The sequence below is a fragment of the Recurvomyces mirabilis genome, assembly GCF_035927965.1.
Source record: "Recurvomyces mirabilis strain CCFEE 5264 chromosome Unknown scaffold_19, whole genome shotgun sequence".
NCBI lineage: Eukaryota > Fungi > Ascomycota > Dothideomycetes > Mycosphaerellales > Teratosphaeriaceae > Recurvomyces > Recurvomyces mirabilis.
This window is the reverse complement of record NW_027041953.1, coordinates 140,660-161,037: the sequence shown is the minus strand read 5'-3', so window position 1 is coordinate 161,037 and position 20,378 is coordinate 140,660. Positions and strand designations below refer to the sequence as shown.

Here is a 20,378-nt window from a genome sequence, read left to right as displayed (position 1 = left end):
TGACGTTCAAAACACCGGGCAGGTTTGAGCTGCTCGCGTGGCGAGCTTCGTACTGTTGCTTGGAAAGTTTTGTTTTGGTTGTCTAGTAATTGGCTCGAACGCAGCCTTAGCGACTAAATGCTATACTCACGCTGATGTCATGACCGAGTCAACCTTCTCCAGATTCTCATGCTTATCCTTCTCAATACCCTGCCTTATATCCTTAGCAGCAGCCTCATCGCCCTCCTCCTCCGCCTCCTCCGCAAGCCATCCCCGACACATCTGCACCGCCTTCTCCCACTTCCTGAACATCTTGTTCCGTGCCTTGACATCGATCTTGCTATCGAACTGTGTCTGGCCAGCGGTGTTGACATTCTTCAGCTCCTCGAAGTTCTTCCATACGCCACTTGCGAAGCCCGCGGCAATGGCTGCACCTAGAGCAGTAGTCTCACGCATTTTTGGTCGTACGATCGGGATGCCAACGAGGTCTGCTTGGGTCTGCATACAGAGGCCGGAATTAGACATGCCACCGTCGACTGCGAGCTCGGTGAGCTTGTGGCCACTGTCCTTTTCCATGGCGTCTAGGATCGCTTTTGTTTGGAAGCAGACTGCTTCTAGCGTAGCTCGCGCAATGTGGCCACGTTCTGTGTGGTGTGTTATGCCAACTGGATGGGGAGGATGTCAGCATTGGGCTCGAGTCAAAGTGCTGCGGTAAACTTACACATCGTGCCATGGGCATCGTCGATCCAGTACGGCGCGAAGAGGCCACTAAATGCAGTAACGAATACCAAGCCGCCATTGTCCGGTACCGTCTCTGCGAGCTCGGTAATTTTGTGCGATGCATGGCTGAAACCAAGATTGTTCATCAAAAACTTGACACCAGATCCTGCCACAGCTATGCTACCTTCCAAGGCATAGACGGGCTTTTCACCGAAATCGAAAGCAACCGTGGTGAGCAGACCGTGAGTAGAGATGACAGGCTTCTCGCCAGTGTTATATAGCAAGAAGCAGCCAGTACCGTACGTGTTCTTGGCACTACCAGCCTCAAAACCTTTCTGTCCGACTAGTGCAGCAGACTGGTCGCCCAAGCATCCCATGATAGGGAAGCCTTTCAGGGGACCAGATGAGAGCTCGCCGTACGCTTTCGTGTCTGCAGACTTTACAATCTTGGGCATGTGCACTTTTCGAAGATCGAACTCGTAGGATAGGAAGTCGAGCATTGCATCGCTGTACTTCAGAGTCCGAATATCCATGAACATTGTTCTGCTGGCATTTGTTGGGTCTGACACGAAGACGTTCTTGTCCGAGCCGCCGTTGAGCTTGTAGGCCAACCATGTATCAATGGTACCAAAAGCAAGATTTCCAGCCTCATAGACCTGACGGACTTTCTCCACGTTCTTGAGCAGCCATAGGAGCTTCGTCGACGAAGGATAGGAGGAGATTGGCTCCCCGCAGATGTTCAGTACTTGATCACTCTTCGGTTGGGCTTTGAGGTCGCGAGCAATGGCAGCTGTTCGTGTATCTGTCCAGACGATTGCATTGTGAAGAGCCTGGCCAGTGGTCACATCCCAGACGACTGTGGTCTCTCTTTGGTTGGTAATACCAATGGCCTTGATACTGCTTTTGGAGTGGCCGTCCTTCTCGAAGATCTTGATGGCGCCTTCTATGCAGTTCTCAACGGATCTGACGATCTCCTCTGGATCATGCTCATGCCAGCTAACTTTCTGTCAGCTGCAGCCTGTCCTCATGTTGGACGTAAGCACATACCCAGGGTTTGGGTAGATCTGTGTGAACTCTTCTTGGTGCACCGCCACCGGCTCGCCCTCCTTGTTGAAAATCAAGAATCTTGAGCTCGTTGTGCCTTGGTCTATGCTACCAACGAAGACCTCCTCGGTGTTCGACATTGTGGGCGATCGCTGTGTTCCAATAAGAATATCCTTGAGCCTGTTTGCAGCCGTAGACATATACCAATTCGGGTATCGAGAGGGATGATGAGAACCAGAAGAACAAGATGGGCGCCTGTAAGCAGAAGTAACACTTATTGCATGGTAGTCGGAAGAATGAAGGCCAACTGCGGTCGTATATTGACCGCGGCGAAGCTGCTGAGTTGGCACAGCATGTGATAGTAGCTCCCCCGAATAGCTCCCTCGTGCGGAGGAAGAGCTCCATCGACGGAGGAACAATAGGGCGGGTCCGCTCCACAAGCATGTGACCATAGCCCGAGCAATTGAGGAGCATACATCCGTTTAGTCCGCTCTCACAGCCCTCGTCGCCAAGTATAGCGAACTCGTGGCCTCTGCTCGCGTGCCTTCGCGATGTCTGTGCGCCTCGTGTCGTGGCTCTCGGCGACCTTGCCGTGTTTGACGCCACTGACAGACTTCGGCCGTTTTGATTGCATCCAATGCAACAAAGAACGGATAACGATACTAGAGCTCTCCACAGATTGGCCGGACCAGGAGAAGCGGAGTGTGGCCTCGGCGTTAGGACTTCCGAGGTGCCAAGATCTACAGTACCCCGCGTGGCCCCCGTGGGTGGCGGCGGATGGCGGGGGATCGGCATGAGCGGTTTCGCGACCTCGACCGCATGTGTCTGCCGTGTTACAACACTGCCTTTTACTCAACAGAGGTCTACAGTATGGGAGGGCGTCCTCCAGCTGTATTGAAGCACCTGTGCTACGCAAGGAAGAACATACCAAGCGCCGGTAACGTGCTGTACAACCTTCACATCTTGAGCCGTATCGTCAGTGTCCGCGTACCTCCGACATCTCTATGTAGTTGGTCCTAGGGTAGGATGGAAGTGGCATGGCGCGCCGTGCACTTGCATACTGTGGGAAAACCTTCTCTTGCGCCATCATCGATCGTGGAGCCGACATAGACGGCAGGGACTACAATTCTGTGCTTGCTGACACTCGCTGCAAGGTCGTACGGGTCCCCGACGTGACGGGGCAAGACATGGGTAGCTTGGGCAAAAGTAGCGAGCCTCTCGCAAAGATGAAGCATCTGGATCACTCAACGATGGTGGAGCATGCGTGAGGCATGCAATGAGCCTGCAGACTGCTTAGAGCCACCAAGGTTTGATTCTGTGAAAACAGCTCGCCAAGGGCTTGTGCAACGCCTGACACGAGGCCGTGAAGACTAGCAAAGCTGTCAGCGATTGATGTCCGAAGCAGGTAAGTTCTTGCGGCTGACCAGCTAAGTCGATGCTACTCCAGACGGGTCAAAGTCCTCTCTTCCTCGCACCTCAGACCCCGCCATTCTCTTGAACCCTCGTCTAGCTAGAAGCGAACGCGGCCGGCTTCATCCTGCTCAACCAAAGATTGGCCGATGGTGACACAGCTCCCAGCTGCACTCGACCGGCAAATCGTTCGGCACAATGCAACCGTGCGATGCAGCCGGTACCTGGATGCCAAGTACCTCACCAAGGGCCAGTCTTACCTCGACCGCGTTGTTTGTTCATCCAGACCTACAGATGGCTCCGTTCTGCAATCATACTTCAGCTATAGTGCGGATGTAAGCACAAGGTTCGACGTCGGCTCGTGGCAGTGTTGGCGTGCGGAGAGAGACTTTCGTAGGCGCATCCCGATGTGTCCTCCGAGTCTCTTGCGGGAGGTACACTGGACTCCACAGTGCTGTATTACGAGTCGCAGGATCGGTAGCGCAGCACTCCTTGGTCGGATGTAGCACAGCTTACGGCAAGCTGCCTCGGAAGCATAGGAAGCGTAATCGAGTGACTCGAGTACGTTGCACGTTACCTCCCCTGCGTACATGAGGAGCTGTTCGATGCTACAAGTAGGCTCTGATCGAAGTATCACCTGTGCACAGTAGCATTCTCAACACCAGTCAACTTACTTTCCTTGCCATTGGTAATACTCCGCACAAGTAACGATCGACACATTTGACTTTTTGATCCTACAGCATTGACTCCATCCACTGCATCTCAGGACTGCCCGCGTCTTGCTACGATAGCTCTTCAATCAGCAGGAGGTCTAACAGCACTCAAGTCCGCGGCACAGTGCGATGGACGAGAAGATGGACGACGGTCTCAAGATCCAGCACATGAACGCACCTCCGTCGCCAGATTCTCTGCACGTAGGCCATCACGAGTATAAGCAGAGCAACTCTTCAGCCGGCACAACCATTCCATACCCGGACGGACAAATACACGATGCAGAGTATGCTCAACCATGCAGCATGAACAATGGTTGGACGCTGATGTTTCGACAGTGTCAAAGGCTCACCTGTACCATACGCCGAGCATGGAGTACTGATCGATCGTACCCGGTATGTTCAACGACATGGTTCCCGTCCATCACAGTCTTGTTGACGATCCTTAGTACCGGTCTCAAGAAGAAGCCATTGAATTCTGGTCTAAGATGGCCACGGATACGACGGATATTTCGAGAGGTACGTATTCTTGGTCATCGGTCCTCGTTCGCGGACTGACATTTCGTTCCTCAGCCATTTTCTGAATTCATGGGAACGTTCATTCTGATCATGTTTGGCGATGGTGTCGTTGCACAGGTCGTCCTAAGTAACGGCACAAAGGGCGACTATCAATCGATCTCCTGGGGATGGGTACGCATACTATGGTTCGTCTCGCCCTAAACATCACTAACGTTAGCTAGGGCATCGGGGTCATGCTCGGCGTCTATGCCTCAGGGATCTCAGGAGCACACATCAATCCGGCGGTCACCTTCGCCAACTGCCTGTATCGAAAGTTTCCCTGGCGAAAGTTTCCGATATACATGCTTGCACAGGTCCTGGGTGCTATGTGCGCGGCAGCAGTCGTCTATGGCAACTACAAGTCGGCCATCGACACTTTCGAGGGCGGTGCGGGAATCAGGACTGTACCAGGATATTCGCCGAACGCAAGCGCTGGCATCTTCTGCACCTACCCAGCGGCCTTCATGTCGAATACTGGCCAATTCTTTTCCGAATTCATAGCTTCGACCTTGCTCATGTTCTGTATCTATGCTCTAAAAGACGACGGCAATATCGGGGCTGGTAACCTGACACCGCTTGGCTTGTTCTTCATCATCTTCGGTATCGGAGCCTGTTTCGGGTGGGAGACAGGCTATGCCATCAACTTGGCTCGAGATTTTGGTCCTAGGCTGGTCTCCTACATGATCGGCTATGGTCCAGATGTGTGGCGAGCGGGCAACTACTATTTCTGGGTAAGTCGTGCTCCACAAGTGTATGGCTGTAGTTGCTAAAATTCCCTCCAGGTCCCGATGGTGGCGCCATTCTTTGGCTGTGCATTCGGCGGCTTCTTGTACGATCTGCTGCTATTCACTGGCGAGAGCCCGATCAATACGCCATACCTGGGTCTCTACCGCTTCATCCCTGGCATGAGGCATATGTACGATGGTGTCTCATTCAACCCCGAGGACGTCAAGGAAGACGATCCTGTGTAAGGGCAAGGTCGGGTGGCCTGACAAACGATACAGATGCTTTGGCGGCAATATGCAGTCTTTGTTCATAGCCATGAGATGAGACACAGGCTCGTGATTTGAAGCATTGCATCCAGCGCGTACTGTCTTCCTATGCCGTTCGTCAACGCTGAACAGCTGGCGGCCGATACGCCAGCCAGCGTAAGAAGACTAATGACGAGTTGGGAGTCATCCTCGTGCTGATATGCTGATGACAGCGCGGGCATTGCCATTTAGCTTGCCAGGAGACTGGTGATCAGTTCTGTCTCATATCTTCATTCTTGCAAATTTTGATTAATCAAGGAAGCGAAGCAATTCCCCGGACTCCATAAAAACTAAATGCGGCGGCCTCCCAACGTTCTCGTAAATATCTGGGTCAGTGGCAATTAACGGCCAAGCGTTGTGTGGTATTTCTGGGGTGAGGAGACCGCTGTACCGGCGCTCATACTGCCCAACAGAACATCTCGATTCCCATCCTAGAAACGCCAAATCGTACATACAACCCTCACATCCACCTCTTATACCAAGACTCATGACGCCAAACCCAGTAATCATCGTACTGCTCTCTTCCTAGCCGGTAAGTCCGTCAGAACTGAGCAGTCAGCCAATCTACTTCTTCTTAGCAGCCCCAATATGCGTTCCATGAACTTTACTCCCAAACAACAAACTACTCCTGCTCTCCTGCCAATGAGCCTGCAGAGGCGAGAGATGCAACAACATAAGCGTGCGGCTGCTCTTACCATTGGCCGCTGTGCCTCCCAGTGAAGATTGGAGGAGATATGTCAACTGCACATTTGCGTCAGCTTCGATTCTCAACGTGACAGATATCATGTTAGCTGGGATAAGTGAGTGAACGAACCTTGCTATTACGATACGGGATATGACTCTCATCCCCCTTCTTATTCCCCAACGCCGCAATCACATCTCCAAGCGAAGACAACGATTTATTGATCGCTGCCGTCTCCTTGGCCCTATTGCCTTCGGCACCGGATTGCTTCAGGCGTTCACTCCCTGCCAAATCGACAAGGTTCAAGACTCCCTCGCTGCTTTCTCCTGTGGCTTCGCAGCGGCCGCGTAAGGTAAGCACGAATATACTATGTGAGCGGGAACTGCGCTCGTTCGACTTCGTGGCGGCGACACGACGGTTCTTGGCGGCTGTGTCGAGGAGCTGATTGACTGCTTTTTCTGTGTAGCTTTCCGTGTTTGTCTCGCCTGTGATTTTGGCCGCAGGAGGCCATTGGCCATCGTTTTCCGGAGGCGGCCAGAGGGACACAGAAGACAGGTTCGTGACGGTCGTCTTGCCTGATATTGGGTCGTGATGGATTTCGTGCTTTTCTTTCCTCTTGCCTCGAACACTGCCGCTCAGATCATCGCCTTCATCCCATGTCTTCGCGTCGCCGAGCAGATCGTTGATCGTCTCGTTGTAGACTTCCACGAACGAAGCAGCTACGTTGTACTGCCAGCCTTTCTCGTCTAGACGATGCATCTCTGCCAGCAGCATAGCGATGGCTGACGGTATAATGCCGTTGGGTCCAGACATGCCGTACGTTTTGCCACTGCCCGTTTGACCGTACGATAAGATCGAGACGTTGTAGCCATCGATAACACTTTGTATGAGGTCCCGGCAGTCGTCAAAGACTTGGCCGTTGGCTGTAGCAGGCGAGAACACACGATCGAAGCCATAGTTGTGCTTCTCGTTGCGCTCCTTACCCGTTGCTGAGAAGGTCATAGGAGCATGTACTACCATCTCCTTACCTCCGTCCAAGGAGTCCACGTCCGGATAGTCGACCTTAGCAGGGTCTTCTTCGCCAGCGAGTAGAGGCCTTAGTCGTACGAAGACTCGAATATTGCCGCGCAGCTCCAGAATAGTTGCGTTCAGCTTCCGTCGCATCATCTCCTCCTTTCGTAAGGTGACAAGCGTGCCTTCTTTAGAGGAGATCGCATCCTGGAGTTGCTGTCGCATGGTCGTGAACTCATGACTCTGGGCTTCCTGATTGCCTTCCAGGAAGTGCGTCTTCGATACCAGCGCTGCTTTCTCCAGCTCAAGCGCCGTATTGCGACTGTCTTCGGATACGATACGAGCGCGTAGACTCGTCACTGTAGCGTTAGTCGCCTCAATCTGGTTCTGCAGGCCGGCAATCGTGCTCCGCATTTCCTCAACCTCACTCGCAGATTCTGTAGCTCTGCTCTCACCAGCATGTTGTAGTTCCTCGAGCTGCCTTTGCAATGCTGCCTTCTCGCCGTCGTACTTCTTCCTGAGGTTCTCCAACTCGTCAAAGTGCGCAGTGCTCATCTCAAACGCCTCATCGTCTTTCTGTCTGTTCCACTTCTGTTTTGTTTCTTCCGCCTCTCGTCTGTACCGCTCTGTATCTCGTTCGCGCTCTCTTATCAAACTCTCTGCCTGTTTCTCCAACTTCTGCGTCCGGTCTGACAGCTCTTTGTCGTGTTTTCGCTCAATGTCAAGGAGATCTCGTTCGTGGTCTCGTCGTGCCTGGCGTAGGTCTGTCGTCGTGGTATGGAGATCCGTTCGTGCTCGTTCGATGTCGCCTGTCATGTTGCGATTTGCAGTCGTGATTTCTCGGTTGAGGTCGGTCAGCTCTTGGACTGTATAGCATTAGCAGGCATCCTGTCCGGGTATGATATCTGTAGACATACCTCTGCTTTTATACAAAGCAAGCGACTCTTCGAGAGCATCTTTCGAGTCGGCGGCGGAGGCAAATTGAGTACGGAGCTGTGTATACATCGCCTCCATACCCTCAAGTCGGCCTTTGGTGTCCCAGGCTGATTTCACAGGTGTAAGTGAGTCTTTCGTTAAGAAGAATGGAGTCTCATCTTTGGGTCTCGCACTTGTCCGTGGAGTATGTAGCCCGTTGATAGACGATTTGTGCTTCATAGGGGAGGGGGTTTGTAGTGCAAGGGAAGAGTGTGCATGACGAAGGGAAGGTGTGGTGGAGAACTTGGGGATCTTGGAGGGGGAGACCTCTTCGCTGATACGCTCGAGCGAAGGGCGATGCTTGGGTGCAGAAGGGTGACGTGGTTCGGGGTGAGGGAGAGCTCAGCAAATGCCGATGTGATGGAGATGTTGTGATTCTGCGCAACGCTTCCTTCGTCCGACGATGTTGAGCCACCGGACGCGCTTCGAGAAGTCCCTCCCGAGGACGAACTCTCTGCTCCAGCACTGGTGTTGCGCATGCCAGTGCGGAGGTCTTCATGTGTTCGAGTCTTGCGGAGGGTCGTGTGGTTAAAGGACATGACTGGTGTACCTTTTCGCTTGCCCGTGACTCCCGCGTCTTCATCTTCCTCCTCGGCCGTCGATGGTCGTTGGCGAGATATTGGTCGCATGCCGTTGGAGGAAGCAATGGCAGACACAGCAGACGCACGTCGAGAGTGGCCATAATAGCTCCCTCCGCGTGGTAATGTCGTCTTGGAGGGCGGCTGGATGTGCGATCTTGACGGGTTTATCGGTTCGCCAGCACGTTCGGCGAGTGTCTTTCTTTTCGGGACCGACTCGGGCAGACCAGGTATGCGATGCTTGATAGAACCATTCATGCTCGGTGGCGGCCCCATTGAGCCATTGTTGAAGCCATTGCGCGCATTCAGATCGCTCTGGCTGGTCTCGAGGAGTGTGTTCCGGCTTCCATTAGACATCATCGCCGGTAATCGTGAAGGCGGTTTGATGCCACTAGCATTCGGCCGTACATTCTCCAGCTGAGAGGGAGGTCGCTCCATGGTATTTTCAGTATCGTCCAAACAGTCGTACACAGTGCAATGGCGCGTTCCCTTCAATCCACAGTCATCACGGCTCCTTAATGCTCAGGCGTAGCAACGCTGTTTATGCCGTAAACATTCAAGATCGCGCTAGTGAGCGGAAGATCGGACGATCCCGTGTTTGGCCCATGCACCCGCACGACCTGTCACATGTTAGCCAGATATAATACGGTGCGTAGATGCGAAATATGACGATGCTGTGAACCTTTGCCACCGCTGCTGCTGTCTGGACTGACTGGTCGCGTGCTCTGCTGTAAAGTCGTGGACAAGCACGTTTGACACTAATGCGATAGATTCAGACCACAACACCTCAAACACATGCACAGACGGCTATATCCTGATCAACATCTGAAACATGGAGAAATACGGCCAGTATAGGGACAAAGGTGTGGTGATCAATCTACATTCTCGAACATTATATTGACGAGAGCAGGCTCGGGCATCGCACCCTTCTTCCCAATCTCGCCACCAGCCAGCACACCATTACTACTACCATGGCACATCTTCCTCTTCTGCATCCGGATTCCACTCCTGACAGTAGCGTGGCTGATCTGGCTCTTCATCATCCAGTGGTTCCCAGCAGGCGGCATCCTACGTAAAGCAAACCAATGGTGTCTCCTCGGAATCCCAGGCGTCTGGTGGATCGACCTCCAAGTCGACGGCGTGCGACGAGGTTCCTTGGCCCAGACACCACGAGGACGACTTCCGTACCCTGGTACCATCATCGCATCGAGCTATACTTCACCGCTAGATGTGCTATACCTAGCAGCCATCTTCGACCCCATTTTCACTCAGAGCTTTAGGAACAGCAGGCACGTCCAACCCATCTCCCAAGAAACAGCCCTTGCAAACTGCTTCAACATCGAGAACCCACTGGAACGCGGTAAGGAACATAAGACTACCGATCTTGCGACCCTAGTGAAGCAAAATCCAGGCCGAGTGATCGTCGTCTTCCCCGAAACCACCACAAGCAATGGCCGAGGCATAATGAAACTCTCACCTTCCCTGCTCTCCGCAGCAAAAGATACCAAAATCTTCGCCGTCTCCCTCCGCTACACACCCGCGGATGTAGTAACGCCTATACCCGGCTGGCTAGAAGTCTTCCGTTTCATCTGGCGTCTGAATAGTCGACAGACACATTGTATACGCGTACGAATCGGGCAACCAATGACGATAGCAAAACTCCCCGCTTCCTCTGGCGTCAGCGGTGAGAGCTCGCCTGCTGCTTCGCCGGCAGGTAAGAGTAATGCGAGGTCGAGAACTAAGGAGGCGAGAAGGAGTAGCAATTTCGAGAGTAATTTCTTTGACACATTGCAAGCCGAGACTACACAGAAAGTGGCGGGAGATAGGGAGAGTGTCGGAAGCGAGACGACGGATGAGGAAGGCGAGGCTATGTCTGCTGTAGAAAAGCGGGTGCTTGATGCAGTGGCGGATGATCTCGCCCGGCTTGGAAGGGTGAAGAGGGTTAGTTTGGGGGTGGAGGAGAAGGCGAAGTTTGTGGATGCGTGGGCCAAGGGGACTAAGAGTCGGAAGTAGGGTGGTGCAGTCGCGGTATTGGTTCTACTTAGGCGTCTAGCTGCAGCGTCGATGGAGCTCGCGGCGTGGAATTTTCGACGTGGGCGGCTTGGAGACTGCCTTGGCATCATCCTCGCCTAAGCTGTTGCAGATACGAATCCTTCAGATCACCACTTGGAGCCCGACTTGACCCTCCAGTACCCACTCCCTTGGCGCTGTCACGCTATCGTTGAACTCATCAGACGGTAAGATCGGTCCTCGCCGCCCAATGACAACTTGCCAAGCTTAGTGAACGTGCATGCAGCTGGGGACCTTGATGGACAACCTTGATGTCAGGTGGTCGACCCAAAATATTGATCCGCGCCTGCCTCCACCCACACCTGCCACTGCTTCTTCTCGGCCATCCAGATTGTGTTCAGCGCTACGGACTTCATGCCGCTACTGCCGCCACGTCAGTCACGGTGCCCCTATGGGTTCGATCACGTGACCGTTCTAACGTACGAATATGTTGTGATTGGAAGGGCTCGAGCTGCAGACAGTGAGTACATGCTTCGGATCGTTAGCTGTACCGTTCCACTGGGAAGGAGCTCGAGAGTGTGGGATTCGTGGTTGCTTTCATGCAAAAACAAGCATGTGAGTGACTTTCGAGCTTCGAGCTCCACATTCGCGAGCTATGCAGTGAGGGTATATGAAGGCTTTCCACCCGCAAATCTCCTTCCTCTTCCTCCTCATCTCATATTCAAACCGCGAAGACATCTCGAAAATCGAAAGTGATCTCAAGCCGAATAACACCTTTCCCAAGACAACCAATCGCCCTCTTCTCGAATGCAATAATGGGTCCCTGTGGTATGCTCCTATACTTCTGTGATACGTTACCCAGCACAGCGGCGAAAGACTGACACGAAGTATAGGATCTTGCTCCAGTGCTGACTGCACTTGCAAGGATGGTAGCTGCACTTGCGTACGTATCAAAGGCTAGGGCACACTGGCATATCGTCACGACTGGGGACTAACTTCATGCCAGAAGTAACAAACACACGATGATGATTTGAAGGAGGGAGTGAGATCATGAGACCGGCGATGTGGGAGATACAGGGAGTGAGGGATGAGCTGGCCTTAGAGGAAAGGGATTTCCTGATGTGGAAGGCACGGCAGATAAGGGGGCACTAAAGGTCTATCAGATGTAGCTGAACATATGTAGCTACGGCAAGCTTCTTGACCAAGTGCTGGAACAGATGCCCTGTGGTTGTGATGCTGTCCTACCTGAGTTGTCTTGTGAGGAGGAGTTGAGGTGACACAGATTAGTGGTCATGCTTACAGGCAAAGATCGACGACGATCTTGTCGGGTAGGTGTCGTACGGTCTGTCATCCTTATGAGATCTCCTATGTTGATCTCCGTTTTTACGTTGTCCTGTGCCCGATCAGATGATAAAGTAAAGACGGTCGTGGAGGAGGAAGTCTAACTGTTCGTTATCAGGGTTGCTGGCATGACTCGCGTAGAGCAATAGCGACTTTCACGTGCAGAAGCTCGCTCGTACTTTCTGTCCACGACTGAGCAAAAGCGAGTACACATCGCCAAGGACCCTCGATCATGGCGTTAGTATCGTATTCGGATAGTGAAGGATCAGACAACGAGGTGCCAGCGATTGCACCAAAAGCAGCGACAGCCAAGCCCACCATCATCCACAAGACCGAGTCGCGAAAGATCAAGGTCGACTTGCCCACAACCAGACCCGAGCCCAGCCAGACAGACGAAGATGGAGCTAAGCCACCACCAGCGAAACGGGCGAGGACGACAGGCGCTTTCGGTGGCTTCAATAGCATGCTCCCGGCACCGAAGCGAGCGGAAGCGCAGCCTAGTGGACTGAAGAAAGGCGTGAGCTTGAAGACGAGCTCGGAGGCGGCTTTTAGTCGCGCGCCACTGCCTCCTCCTCCTGCTGCTGAAGAGCCGGTTGCGAGTGGTGGCGGCGCAGACAACGAGTATGACGAGTACGGGAACAAGGCGCAGACAGCATCAACACTGCCGGCAGAGAGCAAGAGTACAGATGTGCCAAGTACAGAAGTCAAGATCACGGGCAAGGCGACGAGGTTTCGACCGCTAAGCGTGGCAAACAATAAGAAGAAGAAAGCTGTGAAGAAATCTGTGGCGCCAGTGGACAGAACGAACCCAGCAATGCTCGAGACATCACAGGGCGTGTCGACGGAGAGCACTGCGCTGCTACAGCCTGTAGCTCCTGCTGTGAAGGTGAAGAAGAGTCTCTTTTCTTTGCAGCAAGAAGAAGCACCCGCGGAAGACCACGATGATGAGGACGAGTACAACTTCTTCCAGGCCGCCGACGAGGCTCCACCGGACGACTTATCTCAATCTACAATACAAACCCGACCAGCACCAAACGCACTTGAGGAAGTGGCCACCGACCTCAATCTCACAGCTGCACAACGCCGACATCTCTTCGGTCGACAAGGCAAGAATGGCCCGGCAAATATAGCGCACTTCAACATGGACGCCGAATACGCCAACAACGAAGTCATTCGGCAATCAGGCGAGACCGTCCAGCACAAGGCCGTCAAGGCCGTCGCGCCTGGTAAGCACAGTCTACAGCAGCTCGTCAACAACGCGAGGAGCAATCAAGACTCCATCGAGGATAAGTGGGCAGAAGGACGCAGGAATCGAGGCGAAGGTGGGAGCAAGTATGGGTGGTCGAATGGTTGAAGAAAGAAATATGATCAGCCGTAACAGAACGCTACATAAAATCATCAAGCACAATCCACCGTCCGAAACTAAAAGAAAACAATCGTCCTGATCTCCACGCTCTCCCGGAAAGGCGCATCCTTCTTCGACGTCGGATCCTCAAAAGCACTATGCCCCACAAACCTCGCCTTACTCCTCTCACTATCGAAAGTCTTGAGCAAAATCACCTTATCCGCCTCCATATCAGGGAAATAAATCCACTTGTGCTCCGGCGAATACCGCATGACATAGTTCTCCCCCGTACGATCGCGATACCTCAGGAACAACTTGAAGAAATCATCCGGAGGCGAAGAAGTGACATCGCACATGGCCAACGGCATCTCCTCCACTTTGGCCAACGGCTTCCACACATTCACAAACGCCACCCGTCTCGTTAACAGATCGTCCGCCTCGTCCGGTAAAAGCTGCTTGACGCGCACCGGGCCTGATTCGGCTGTATAATCACAATGCACCAACCGCACGGGCGCCCGCTGCGTCGTATTCGTCTCCTGCGTGAGCTTCTTGCCCTGATTCCCCTTGGTGCGGATGGTATGGTCGAAAACAAGAACGCGCTTCGCGCCCAACTCCTTTTCCAAAAACTCCACCACCTCCGGGTAAAACTTCTCCTTGACCCCTGCCTCGTCCTCCCAACCGCCCGAGTACTTTGAAGAGAAATTTTTCACCGCGAAACCATGCTTATCGTAATCGAACTCCTTGACCCTATTCCACCCATCGTGAAAAGAAACTTCGTGCTCGTCATCCCCCGGCTCATGGATATCCTTCCACTTCCCCTCCTGGTCCTCGTAGAAATAGATTTCGGTCAATTGGCCCTGGCCGCTAAGATCCTTGGTGTAATTTAGCGTCGACCTCACAGAAGCCTTGCCGTCGGCACCATGGCCATTGGCTTGTTGGCGGAGAGGGAGCTGCTCACCATTCTTCTGCTGCTGCTTCTTCCACACACTCGGCACCAACCCTTTAATCACCGCATCGTTCGTCTCCTTCCAACACGGCAGCTTCTCAATCTCCGCGAACCATTTCTGCAGCGCAGAGTACTTCTCAATCGGGAACTTGGCATGAGGATGTAAATGCATGCACGACGCGACCGCAATATCCGCAATCGTCACCTCCTCCCCAGCAACAAATTTATGTTTCTGCAACTGTCCATCCAACACCGCAGCCAATTTCTCCCACCTGGGTTTCTCCTCCCCTACGACTTTCTCATCCGGCTGCGCGCTCATCAGTTCCGGCTTGGCCACGTTCTCAATCGTGTAGACGTAGCAGGACGCAAACCAGACGGAAGCTTCCCAGAACAACCATTTGTTGATCTCGGCCCGCTTCTTGATGTCCTTTGGATAAGCGGCGTGGTCTTTGCCGTCCAAATCGCCGGCGTATTGGAGAATACTATTGCTTTCGGTCAGGACGAGGTCGCCGTCGACGCCGGCGGGGACGGTGGCCATGGGGTTGATTTTGGTGAAGGAGGGGTCTTTTTGGCCGCCCGCGAAGCTAGGATTTGCAGTGTTAGTTTGGATATTCTTTTCTGTTTGATGTGTGGAGGGGGGATATGGTCTCGTACTAGTCGATGAAGTGGTAGTTGTATTTCACGTCCAACAGCGCGAGGCCGGCGAGCACCTTACGGCAGTTGATCGTGCATGGGTCGAGGTAGATGTCCAACATGGTGCCGGCTGTGGTAAGAATACGGTTGGTGGTTGATAGAACGAGATCACGCCGAAGGAATGGGGATGTGAGCAACGATACGGAAGAAGTGTAGGGATGGATGACGGTGACGCAAGTAGGGTATGTACGTCTTATGTTCTGGCCACTATGGTAGATCTTGCGTATTGGTATTATCCCCGGTTACCAAGTCTGGGCCTTATAGCTTTTCTGTTAAGAGGGAGGTGCGATCAGGCCATACCTCGCTTGACCCACGAACGGACCAGTGGAACCAGAAGAACGGACAGGAAGGGACAGAAATGGACACGCAGACTGACGTCCGTGGCTCCAGGGTGTGACCATGCTCCAACCACGAACCGGGTGAGGGTAAACTTTATACAGCTCTTGCCCCGCCAGACGAGCGTCGATCATTTCATTGACCCCGCATTCCTCTCTTCTAGTAGAAGTGGCTTGGGGCGCTCGTACGCACACGTGACAGTCCACGTGATGACAGCGTATCATCGCCGCCGGTCACAGCACGCTCACCTCTTTCCCTTCTTCTTCTTCCCACCCCCACCCCCACCAACACTCTTCCCCTTCAAAACCTCCGCCCCGGGGGTAGCAGGCCTGGAATCCTCATTCCCACTCCCCTGCGCCATCACAGCACCCTGCGACAACGCCTCCCGTCTCGCCTTCCCCTTCTTGCCCTTAGGCCTGTATGTACTCCTGTCTCGCAGGGGAAGCCAACGCTCGGGGTCCGGCTGCTTGTTGGGATCGTAATCCTTTGGGAGGCGCGATTTGCGGGGTTTCTTCGCTTTGATGGGTTTGCTATCTGCTGGTGCGGGACGTTTGAGCGATGTGCTGGTTGTGGTGGTTGGTTGGGCGATCCCGGCGTGTTCTAGTTCGTCCACGTCTATCGAGGCGACGAGCCGGTCGATCGACTGCAGCGATTGCGTCTGTGTATTCGTGGCCGTCTGTGGCGAAGCGGCTAGTAATCCAGCAGCGGCATATCGATCCTTCTCATCCCTCTGATGCAGATCTGTGAAGATGCCTGCTGCCAATTCTTGATGCTCCTTCTCTTCCGACTCCAGCAATGAGCTCCCAGCCGCCTTGAACAGATTCACCACTCCGCCTGGAAGTTTCCCACTGCTCTCCTTCCCCTTCCGCTGCCAATACTGTGCAGCTTCCGCCAACTCCGCACGAGCATGTCCTCGTCTCCCAGCACTTTGGTACAAACTCACCATCGCCCCAACAAGACCGGGCGCGAACCTCACATCCATTTCCTTCACACTTCCAGCCTGCTCCAGTCGACTCAAGAACTTCTCCAGCATCGTAATCGCCGTACTCGAATTCCCAGTCAAAACATACAATTGCGCGATCGTGAGTACCAGTCCGACATCATACGGTCGCTTCTCAAGCTCAGGCAGAATATACTTGAGCGCCTCCTTCCCGGACCGTGCTTTCGCATGCGCTGCCGCGTTGACTACAGAAAGCACATTATACTCCGGATCGAGCGTCGAAGACGTCTGCCCTGCAAGCACCACCTTCGTCGACCGAACCAAGCCCTCGAACTTCGCGCTTTGAAGCTCTAGCGCGTACTGGTTCTGCCTCAACACCTTCGCCTGGAACTCGAAAGGCTGATCCTGCTTCGCCTCACCACTCCTCACAGTATCATCACGATTCCGTCCCAGCACCCTCGACGCCAGAAACGGGTTCCCCTCCCCACCCTCAGCAACCATCCTATTAACCCTCCCTACCAACCCCAATCCCCCAACCCCACCCTCAATTTCCCCCATCACCCCCCTCGCCTCCTCCCCCCTCCCCAATCTAAGCAAAACAAACCCCCACATCGCCAAAATCGGCCCCACCTCCCCCTTCTTCTCTTCAGCACTCAACTCCTCCATCCCCTCACACAACCCCTTCGCCCGCTTCAACAGCACCTCCCCCTGCGCCAACTCCCCTTGCGCAATACTGGCGCAAGCGGCATTATACGCCGTTTCGAACGCCTCCAGATCCTCCCGTTCAGGTTTCTTCTTCGTCACGAGATCACCGCGGTACGTCCATTCTAGCTGTGCGTCCACGGCTCCCGTATTAATTCTGAGATCCGCTTCCGCATCGTCGTCGTCGTCATTGTCGTTGTCGTCGGGTGATGCGAGTTGGGTATACAATTCTTTTGCCCGCGGGAAATCTTCAGTCCGATACGCCGCCTGTGCTTCAACATGTCTATACCCTCTCTCCTCTCCACCCTCCCTCGCTACCCCCGCCGCCTCCTCGGCTTTCCCAGTCTTGTAAAGCGCGTATGCATATTCCAACCTCGCTTTCTGCTTCAAACCCCCCCCTTCTGCTGTGTCAAAAGCGTGTACGGCGTCCTCGAACCGATCGAGTTTGAGTAAGGCTACTACCTTCGCATGTTGGGCATCCAAATCATTCTTCTTCTGCTTCAGGGCTGCGTTGGCGGCGCGCAGAATCTCCTCGTGGTCGGTGATTCGGGTGCGTTTGAGGAGGGAGGGGAGGTCGGAGGACATGTTTGTGATGGCAGGAATGTATGGGTGTATGCTATCGATCTCTGACCATCATTATTGACACCATTCGTTACGTCTTCAGTGAGATGGTCTCGTGCTCCTCCTCACACTCTCCCCGCCAAATGTTCAAAACGACGAACTTGACGTGCGCTTGGCGGCGCATTTCCGCTGTTCTGTTCTGTCCTGTTCTGATTTGCCCCACCTTGCTGTATGTATGAGGTATACACATATATCACGAGACGAAGGCAAGTACAGGATCAGGCCACGAGGGTGGCGCAAACAGAGTACGGCTTGAGATGTCAGTCATGAGTAGCTCATGTACATTACATTGTACTCTAAACAGCCCCGATCTATGCGTTTTCCATCTCATACAGGGTCTTTCATAAGATCATCGTCCATCCACACATACCCTCGCCCCTCACCCTCGCCGCTATCACTCACCCTCACCCTCACCCTCACCCTCACCCACACCCATAACCCCATCCTCCACCCTCCTTCTCCTCCACCCTCCTTCTCCTCCACCCTCCTCCTCCACCACCCTCCTTCTCCTCCACCCTCCCTCTCCTCCCTCCTCCCCCCCTCCTCCCCCATTACGTTCAGTCCTCATCCCAATTAGCATTCGGCCCCGGCGGCTTCGGCCCCCCCGCCTGCCTCGCCACAATAATCTGATCCACACTCAACACCGTCCTCGCCGCCTCCGTGGCCAGCTTGATCGCCCAGAGCTTAGGCAACATGAGATCCAGAATCCCTTCTTCCGAGGCATCTAGTAGACCCGTGCCGGAGGAGTTTTCCACGTCGACGCCTGTGCAGTCGATTTCTTCTTCTTCTTCTTCTTCTTCTTCTTCTTCTTCTTCCTCGTCGGCATCATCGTCGTCGGCATCATCGTCGGCGGCTTTCGATGATCGCGGTCTTGACGTGCCGTTTGCTGAGGAAGACCCGTTGGCCTGTGGTTTGGCTGCTGATGTGGATGACGGAATCCGAGCCTGGTGCGCCGTATACAACTTCGCGAGCACCTCCGTAGCATCCAGCCCCGCACTCTCCGCCAACGTCCTGGGGACAACCTCGAACGCTTCGGCGTACTTCCTCATAGCATACTGTGCCAATCCCGGCGTTTTATCCGCAACAGCTGTGATGCGCTCCACAAGTTCCATCTCGGATGCTCCTGCGCCGGGCACGAGTCGACTATCCCGCGTGATGGCTTTAACAACGTTGACGCCGTCGTCTACCGCTCTTTCCACATCGTCGAGATGGTTCTGTGTCGCGCCTCGGAGCACGAGAGTAGCTGTCCGCGTCTGCTCGTTTTCTTGTCTGAACACTGTTACGCGGTCGCCACCGATCTCCATCGTCTCTACCACATCGATGTTCCCCATCTCGTCCGGCATAGGGGCGCCTAGACGTGCAAGCGGTGTGGCGCCCACGACCCTGCAAAGGCGTCGCAGCTCGAATTTCGACAGGACTTTGATGACGAGGAGGCCGAAGCGGTTGAGGTAGTGGAGTGCCAGCTCGCCGACTGTGGCGCCCGCAACCACTACACGCATACCGGAGTCGTGAAGTTCCTTGATCGCATTCTCCATCTGCTTCTCCTCTCCCTTGGTAAAGTCGAAGAGCTCCTTGCTATTCTTCAGCAGAACCGTGCCCTTCGTCTCCGTCTGCGAGATGTCGATCGGACAGCTGAAGACACCCACCTTCGCCTTGGTAGCCTTGGTCACAATCCCATCCGGCTGCCTCCCAAACACCATCCCTTTCACCACTTTACTCTGCTCCAGCGCGCCACCCATAATCTTCACCACCCGAATATTATCCACATTGAAATTATACGGATTCTTCGGCAACACCGCCAACACAGCCTCGGCCACCAGATCCGCCAAAAACTCCTCATTCCCACTCTGCTTGGCCGCGATGACCGTCTTCAACGCCTTGGCGAGTTCTGCCTGATCCCGAACATTCTCCACGCTCTCCACCTCCAACTCCTCCAACGTCTCCAACGCCACCTTCTGCGCCCGCTCATACCCGGCATTGATCTCCGCCGTCTTTAACCCCATGCGCAACAAATCCTCCGCTTTCTTCAGTAGTTCCCCAGCCAGCACAATGACCAGGTTCGTGGCGTCACCCATCTCGGCTTCTTGTTGCTGGCTGGCCATTACGAGGAGTTTGGCGGCCGGGTGCACGACGTCCAGTTCGCGGAGGATGGTGGCGGCGTCGTTGGTGAGGATCATTTTTTGGAGGTGGTTGATGACGATTTTGTTGCGGCCGTAGGGGCCGAGGGAGGTGAGGACGGTGTTGGCGATGGTGCGGCAGGCGTCGATGTTGCGCAGGACGGCACCATCTTCGGCGTCGTAGCTGTATGATCGTATTAGTATTTATGTGTGAGAGTGAGTGTTGTGTGGGAGGATGTTACTTTTGGTAGCCTGGTTTGAAGAGGGATTGTTGTTGGGGGATTGTTAGTGACATGATTGGTAAGATGTCGATGTATATGGGATTGGTACCCGTCGTAGGTGAGGTAGGAGTCGCTGTTGTGTGATGCTTATCCTCCTTTCGGAATCTTGTGTCTGGCTGCTTGTCGCGTGTGTGGGCGCGTTTTCTCGAAAGCTCTCCTCCACAATTCTGAGCATAAGCTTTCGGTGCGGGGCGCGGCGGGCATGTCCGTCAACATCAATCATCCTTGTCGCTGGCATGTGCCTCGCTCTCTCTGTTGTACAGTACTGTAGATCACGAATGCGTTGCGCTCACTCGTGCTTGCTTCATGATACCAACACAACACATTCGTTCCTTCCCGACTTAGAAG

The 20,378-nt window shown here is 54.0% G+C and overlaps 8 protein-coding genes across 8 annotated transcripts; 3 read left to right on the top strand and 5 right to left on the bottom strand.

Moving 5' to 3' along the window:
- Nucleotides 1-126: 126 nt before the first annotated feature.
- GUT1_1 (Glycerol kinase) lies at nt 127-1,883 on the bottom strand (the record flags this gene model as incomplete). Its single annotated transcript, XM_064839783.1, has 3 exons — nt 127-644; nt 701-1,695; nt 1,747-1,883. The coding sequence occupies 3 exons, from the start codon at nt 1,881-1,883 to the stop codon at nt 127-129; spliced, it is 1,650 nt and encodes a 549-aa protein (XP_064692542.1).
- A 2,112-nt stretch (nt 1,884-3,995) lies between these two features.
- Nucleotides 3,996-5,392, top strand: FPS1_1 (glycerol channel; the record flags this gene model as incomplete). The annotated part of the gene is made up of 6 exons (XM_064839782.1): nt 3,996-4,150; nt 4,203-4,259; nt 4,313-4,382; nt 4,437-4,553; nt 4,604-5,152; nt 5,204-5,392. 6 exons carry the CDS (start codon nt 3,996-3,998, stop codon nt 5,390-5,392), a joined length of 1,137 nt encoding a protein of 378 aa, XP_064692541.1.
- A 624-nt stretch (nt 5,393-6,016) lies between these two features.
- KAR3 (kinesin-like nuclear fusion protein) lies at nt 6,017-9,136 on the bottom strand (the record flags this gene model as incomplete). Its single annotated transcript, XM_064839781.1, has 4 exons — nt 6,017-6,193; nt 6,267-8,011; nt 8,063-8,420; nt 8,441-9,136. The coding sequence occupies 4 exons, from the start codon at nt 9,134-9,136 to the stop codon at nt 6,017-6,019; spliced, it is 2,976 nt and encodes a 991-aa protein (XP_064692540.1).
- A 394-nt stretch (nt 9,137-9,530) lies between these two features.
- Nucleotides 9,531-10,711, top strand: vps66 (Lysophosphatidic acid:oleoyl-CoA acyltransferase 1; the record flags this gene model as incomplete). The annotated part of the gene is made up of 2 exons (XM_064839780.1): nt 9,531-9,561; nt 9,714-10,711. The coding sequence occupies 2 exons, from the start codon at nt 9,531-9,533 to the stop codon at nt 10,709-10,711; spliced, it is 1,029 nt and encodes a 342-aa protein (XP_064692539.1).
- A 1,570-nt stretch (nt 10,712-12,281) lies between these two features.
- On the top strand, nt 12,282-13,403 carry LTS14_007087 (uncharacterized protein; the record flags this gene model as incomplete). Its single annotated transcript, XM_064839779.1, has 1 exon — nt 12,282-13,403. The coding sequence occupies one exon, from the start codon at nt 12,282-12,284 to the stop codon at nt 13,401-13,403; it is 1,122 nt and encodes a 373-aa protein (XP_064692538.1).
- Nucleotides 13,404-13,471: 68 nt separating this feature from the next.
- LTS14_007086 (uncharacterized protein) lies at nt 13,472-15,095 on the bottom strand (the record flags this gene model as incomplete). Its single annotated transcript, XM_064839778.1, has 2 exons — nt 13,472-14,924; nt 14,995-15,095. 2 exons carry the CDS (start codon nt 15,093-15,095, stop codon nt 13,472-13,474), a joined length of 1,554 nt encoding a protein of 517 aa, XP_064692537.1.
- Nucleotides 15,096-15,613: 518 nt separating this feature from the next.
- srp72 (Signal recognition particle subunit SRP72) lies at nt 15,614-17,596 on the bottom strand (the record flags this gene model as incomplete). Its single annotated transcript, XM_064839777.1, has 1 exon — nt 15,614-17,596. The coding sequence occupies one exon, from the start codon at nt 17,594-17,596 to the stop codon at nt 15,614-15,616; it is 1,983 nt and encodes a 660-aa protein (XP_064692536.1).
- A 593-nt stretch (nt 17,597-18,189) lies between these two features.
- CCT8 (T-complex protein 1 subunit theta) lies at nt 18,190-20,044 on the bottom strand (the record flags this gene model as incomplete). Its single annotated transcript, XM_064839776.1, has 2 exons — nt 18,190-19,933; nt 19,992-20,044. The coding sequence occupies 2 exons, from the start codon at nt 20,042-20,044 to the stop codon at nt 18,190-18,192; spliced, it is 1,797 nt and encodes a 598-aa protein (XP_064692535.1).
- Nucleotides 20,045-20,378: the final 334 nt, after the last annotated feature.